The 6,000-nt window shown below is 46.3% G+C and overlaps 1 protein-coding gene across 1 annotated transcript; it reads left to right on the plus strand. All coding sequences in view use genetic code 11, as the record gives it.

The window, feature by feature from the left end:
* Window positions 1–1,155: 1,155 nt before the first annotated feature.
* Window positions 1,156–5,776, plus strand: EGR_03566 (inhibitor of apoptosis protein; the record flags this gene model as incomplete). Its single annotated transcript, XM_024492815.1, has 5 exons — window positions 1,156–1,234; window positions 3,160–3,309; window positions 3,953–4,521; window positions 5,254–5,340; window positions 5,447–5,776. The coding sequence occupies 5 exons, from the start codon at window positions 1,156–1,158 to the stop codon at window positions 5,774–5,776; spliced, it is 1,215 nt and encodes a 404-aa protein (XP_024352698.1).
* Window positions 5,777–6,000: the final 224 nt, after the last annotated feature.

The following is a 6,000-nucleotide window of genomic DNA, read 5'->3' on the forward strand; positions in this document are numbered from 1 at the left end:
GGGATAGGGTTTTGCTTCTATTCCTCCTGGCCACTTTTTTTCTCATTTCAGTACTGCCTAGACATGTCTATCAGCCTTTTATCCAGCTAGTGAAGAGGTGGAGGGGTATCGTGTGTTCACTTCATTGACGTCTTCATACAGGCACCGTAAAAAGCTCTGTAACAGACTTTTCTAGGTGGTTCATGGGTGGTGTCGCTTTAGTTGTTAATACCATTCCTGCAGAACACTGAACTGGGTTAGTTGCCGAAGAGAGACGTTATTTTCAATCATTTTGTTGGGAGTTGTCACAGGTTCTCCCATCCCCAGCAAATGCACTTCTTTCATTACGCTAAGGTTTGTTATTCAATGGTCAAAATCAGGGTAGTTGTCCATTAGGATCGAGTTTGCTGTTCGTTTCCAATAGTATGCCCCACCCCCCAAGCCTTCCTTGAAAATGAAAGAAGACATCCTACTTGGGGAGAATATGCAATCAAAGTAAAGCATTGTTGATGTACTGCTAAACAACAAGTCAGAATTTTCATTAAATCAGAGTTGCTGCGCTTCAAAAGATTTTTAAGTGACTATAAGTCGTAAAATTTTTGGTTTTTGATGATTTGTTCGAGAAGTATCATTTCAACCACAAGGTTTGGCGCAATGCTTCCATCTTATTTGGTCTAAGTAAAGTCTGATGTTAAATCTACTTGAAACTAATGGCACTATCTTCTCAACAAACCCGTCTTTTACTACTGAATGCCAAACATTAACGTGATGGAAGGATTGCATACGCAGCGGATGGGCGAATCTGTGACCTCCCCTAACAAAAGAGCGGAAGATGTTGTCCACCCTCTACAACTACTCCAGTACCGTACTATGTTGGAATAATATTAACAGCTAGAGCAACACAAACCGTGAACCATCCAGAAAATCACTTTACGGAGCTGTATATGGTACCAGTATGAAAAAGTCGACTAAGTGAACAGGTGGTACCGCCTCCGCCTCTCTACTGCTAGGAGAGAACCCAGATAGATATGGTTGGGCAGCATTGAAATGAGAACAAAGTGACAAGGAGGAAGAGACACGAAACCTTGTCCCAAAGATACAATTTTAAACCCAATCCTGCATTAAATGACTCTGCTTTGAGGTCATTGCTCCTACGGCTAGCTTTGGACACGTGCGATGGCAAACGCACTTCCCCGTCCCTCAATGCAGTTTCCGAACGGGAGCACCGACAATGTTGTGATGACGGAGGCAGAAGGTTGACTGAGGAGAGTGCAAGGAATGGTGCTGAAAAGAGGAGAAGTGCTTAGATAATACGTTAGCTTTCGGTTTTGGTAACGGACCACTTAGGGGCTCCGCCATTGCATCTCAGTGGGGCGACCAGGCCTTTGGGCATGCCAGTGCGTCTAAGCCCTTCTCTACGTCGCCAATACATACTCTGTCCGAGCAATACGTCATCTTTCGTCTTTGGGGAAGTGTTGGCACGTCACGGAAGTTTTTCAGGCAATCTACCAGCTTGCTGATACCAGTTTGATTCCATTCTTTTGACATGCCTAAAATGTATGTCAATGCCTCTACCCAGTCTAGATTTTATCATCATTTTGACCGCCATAATGGGATTTATCGAACTTGTTCTGCATCCTTTCTGCCTTTTGCAAAGCTAAATAAAAATACAATTTGAAGCGAACTAGTGAATATCACGATCCCGAGTTTTTATGATCATTTTTTGCTATACGAATTGCCGTCGGATTGCATTTCGCATTTGAAGACAAATGCCCAGATATGAAGTGCGTCCGGACTTATATTTCAACCAAGCAAATTTTGTTTGCAAAGTTAATACAATGTACTGATTTCCTGAGTCATGAATTGTGAATTGGAGTGGAAAAAAAGTTAAATCAACTTAAAGAATTCCTAATGCTTAGATAGAAAGAAAGGGAAGCTGTCGTGTAGGAGTACATTCAGCTCAAAAGCAGTTCAATGAGGGGAAATGATGCTGTATAGCTTTATGTGCCGTAGATGGCAGGATTAGTTTCCTTCTTAAACGCATACATCTTGGAAAGTGGAATTGAAGCCACTGAATCCGTGGATACCGCACACTGTAGAAAGAATTATCATGCACACGCACCTAAGATAAAATGAGGTTTATCCCAGGTTAAATAGACTCCAAAATCGTTAGAATAAAAGCTACGGTATCGCCTACAACGAAAGAAACCACTATTGAGCATTACAGTGGTAACTTATTTCAAAACTGTCTTACACAAACATCTCAGTGGGATTTGAGCTTTTGCAAATTAAGTTGGTCTGTCAAACTGTGAGGCGATGATGGAAGGGAGTTGGGAATCCATAAAATCAAGCGGGGAGGAAATAGGGGTAAATCCTAGTGTACCCTTTGCCGTAACTCAGTGATAGATCGCATTCTAGAACTTTATTGGCGTTGACAATGTTTAATGCTGCTTTTCAAGGGGAGGATAAACTGCACAATATCGCCCTGACCTGACATTTCGGTTTCCCTTAGCTGATTTGATTGGTAGTTCACGGGGAGAAAGGCTTCGCTTACTCGACCCATGAGTTCAATGTTTCCTAGAAAACTTGAACAAAAATACGCGGTGGCATCCAATACTAGCTTTCCGGGCCAGCAGGTTTTGCTATCATTTACCCAAGTCCGTGAACTCAAGATTTCTGAAATGTCTCCCTCCGTTGACTTATACCCCATCCACTGTATTTAAAACTGTCGTTTTCCTGGAAATTTCAGTTTCTCTTTGATTAAGGTCCTCAAAAAGTAATCAGTGCCTAGAAATTTGATATTCGTGTAGCAAACTTTACGGTGACCTAAGTGTAAATAAAGGGTCATTGTAAAAGAAAAAACGCTTCTTAATATGATACTTGAGTGGGGCCACAAGTCCCAAATGTGTTTCAGTCTATTCACTCGTTTTCAAAACCCCCATCTATCATCCTAAGGCGATTTTGAAAGCAACGCTTCACACCATTCCCTAACGGGGATATACACACCGAGTTGGCATGTCGCCAACACCACCGCCCAATGGAAAAGCGCCACCGCTTACAACCATCTGACTGCTAGCCAATAGCATGGCGAGACAAAGTTGATTGGCTGGCAAGTCGACACTGCGTGTGTCACGTGATGGCTTGTGGCTGTTGCGAGACCACCCTCCACTTTATCCGTAGGTTCCCCGTGGCTGGCGGTAGTGGTCCTTGCTCGTCTTGCGGCGACTTTCAAAATGTTCACAGCTTTCCAATCTGCTTTAAGGGATGTCTTCCTGGTGACTGTACAAAAGGAGGAGGAATTGACCTGCGCCACTGCTGCAATTGCACTGGGTACGTCAACTCCACATTTGACGGCTGTTCATGCCAATATTTTCAAGCAGTAGCCGAAGCAGTATGACTGCTCAGTGACTGTGGATCTCTAGACCCTCCTTTTTTTGTAATGCCTTCCCTTTTGGTTACCAATGTCAGTGCTTTAGTCGGACATTCTCGTTTGCCATTTTTATCACACTGTGAAGTGGGCGGTTTGCGTCTGCTTACCTCCATACTTTAAACAACGGGAAATTGCTTTTGCTTTAGGAGGGGACTTTGTTTCTTCCTGCTCTAGTTTTCGCTGTTTGGTTTGGTTCGGTGGTATAGTCCTAGAAACTCCTTCAAAGGATGGCATATAGCCTAATACTGGCCGATCTGCTGCCGATATGGTGGTGATTCACTGACACGATAGGTGAGTCAATTGCCACCAGGTCCTGGCAGAAGCTCAGTATATTCAATACATCCTGCTCTACTTATAAATGCGCATTCCCACTTCCCTCCTGAATCGGGTCTGTATTTACCTCAAGGATACGCCTTTTAGGAACGGTGAAATTCGGACGTGAAAGTCGCTACAAACTGGGTGCTTAATGGGATTTGACCGTCCTGAACAGAACGTAAACGCACACGCCGCTTACACCGACTTGTCCTATTCTTCTACTTGCAGCCTGCCTCGTGCAAAAGTACGCCCATGCGCCGCGCTTTGCTACTCACCGCCAGTGTCTGGCGTCCTTCGGTGCGGAGGCGACAATGGAGTCTGCTAACTCCCCACAGAGGCCCTCTCCAGTGGAACTGGCGAGCGCGGGCTTCTTTCACACCGGCCGTGCGGACGAGACAGTGTGTGGTGCCTGCTTCCTCGGGTTGCGCGACTGGCAACCTTGCGACGTCGATGCTGAGGCGGTGCACGCGCGATTCGCTGCAGGTGATGGTGGCAGCTGTCTCTTCCTTACGACTCGCCGCCTCCTCACCTCAGTGTTGCCACTTGCTCGCAAACACCTCACCACATCTCCTCCTCGCTCCGACACTGTCGTTGCTGCCACTATGATCGAGCGGTTGACGGTAATCGCACGTGAAATGGCCGTTGGTGGGAGCGGGGGCGACAACAGTGGTACCGACTGTTGGCCAGTCCAGAATGCTCGCGTTCTTGGGTACTCCGATGACTTGATTCTGCTGGCGTTGTGGAGACTGCAAACGGAGGGCAACGCAGTTGATCACACCTGGGCAATTGATCCACAAGTGAGTCGGCATGCACTGAAATCGTGTGACTTATGGAGATTTGTACCACCAGTGAGTTCCCTACATTGGTGCTGCAGATCGGCGACATATTGTTCAGTGTCGTAGATCGAGTTGGGACCTTACAACACCTTCTGTGCCTGAAATCAAGCTTGATGCACATCTCAGGATTGTGTGGCCAATCGAATCTTAGCCTCTACCTCAATCTCTCTTTCATCATACTTATATACCTCCCACAGCAATCCTACGAGAATTCAAATTTAATTCGCTCAGACTTCACTACGACGGAATCACAAACTTCAAATAATAAACGCCGTCTTTTCTCTTTCTCATAAAATTATTTCAACTATCAAAAGAATTGGTAATCAGATGAAGTCCGCACGAGGGTGAATTATTCCGTTAGCCCATAGCAGGGTAATTCATCATAGGGCTGTTTACAGCATTTTTTTGATCGGATGCGGCTCTGTCAAAGGGATATACTGATTTCCTCCGTGCCATCACTGTAAGAATGCCTTTTTCCAAAGAAAACAATCAGCACCGACAATGTTCTTATACTATTCCAGACAACTGATTCATTGTGTCATATCTTGGCCGTTTGGATCTTTTGGGCTCTTCTGCCCTCCAAAGTCCACTTCGTGAACGGACTCTTTGATAGGATTACTAACGTGTAGGAGTAATGTGATGATAGGAGCTAGATTTGACAACCAATGAATGTGTATGATAAGTGGATTTCAGGGCACGTACTTTCGATGGGCCGCAATTGATCTGAATGGAAGTCGTGCTCCCTCCGCCACACGACTGGGTAATTTTGGCGTTTCAAAGGTCTGCAAATTTCGCATCTGTTTGATCGAACTACCACAGAGTGGTAGGAACTGCATTTCATCAATCAATGTTAAGCCTTACAGCCTAATTTCAAACTCTATTGTAGGGCACAACGGATCTACTGAAAGCCATTTTGCGAGTTCAGGAGAGCGGCTTAGGCGATGACGAAGTGGGAGAAGACGTCGAGCAGACAGAGGCAGATGAGGCGGAAGGAGCGGCCCCCCTGACACAAAACAACGGGGAGGCCACTCTTGCGACGGAAGATGCCGAAGTGAGCAGGGGGAGCACCACGGTAGTCCCGCAGCATCCCTCTCTGCCGTGTCTCTCACAGTTGGTACAGTGGTGGGCCAAGACCTGGCTCCCCTCTAGGCCGCCCACCGCCTGCGGCAGTCCTCGAGCTGCATTGCGTAGGAAGGCTAACTCCACCTCCGCCTAGAGAGCGCCACCCAACCACTCCGCCGGCCACCTTAGTCATCATCTCACTTTTCCTCACCTTCATCATGATCGTGCGCAGTTGATCATCTGCCTTCTGTTCTTCCGTCCCTGTGACCGGTCTACTGCATCCATTCTTGAGATCATGTTCTTTTGGGGTCATTTGAGGTTTTGTATGGTTGGGTTCGTGTGGCTCTTATCAGAGGCTGGCACTCCGCCCAATTTGCG

This window comes from Echinococcus granulosus (assembly GCF_000524195.1).
Source record: "Echinococcus granulosus chromosome Unknown EG_S00019, whole genome shotgun sequence".
Classification (NCBI taxonomy): Eukaryota; Metazoa; Platyhelminthes; class Cestoda; order Cyclophyllidea; family Taeniidae; genus Echinococcus; species Echinococcus granulosus.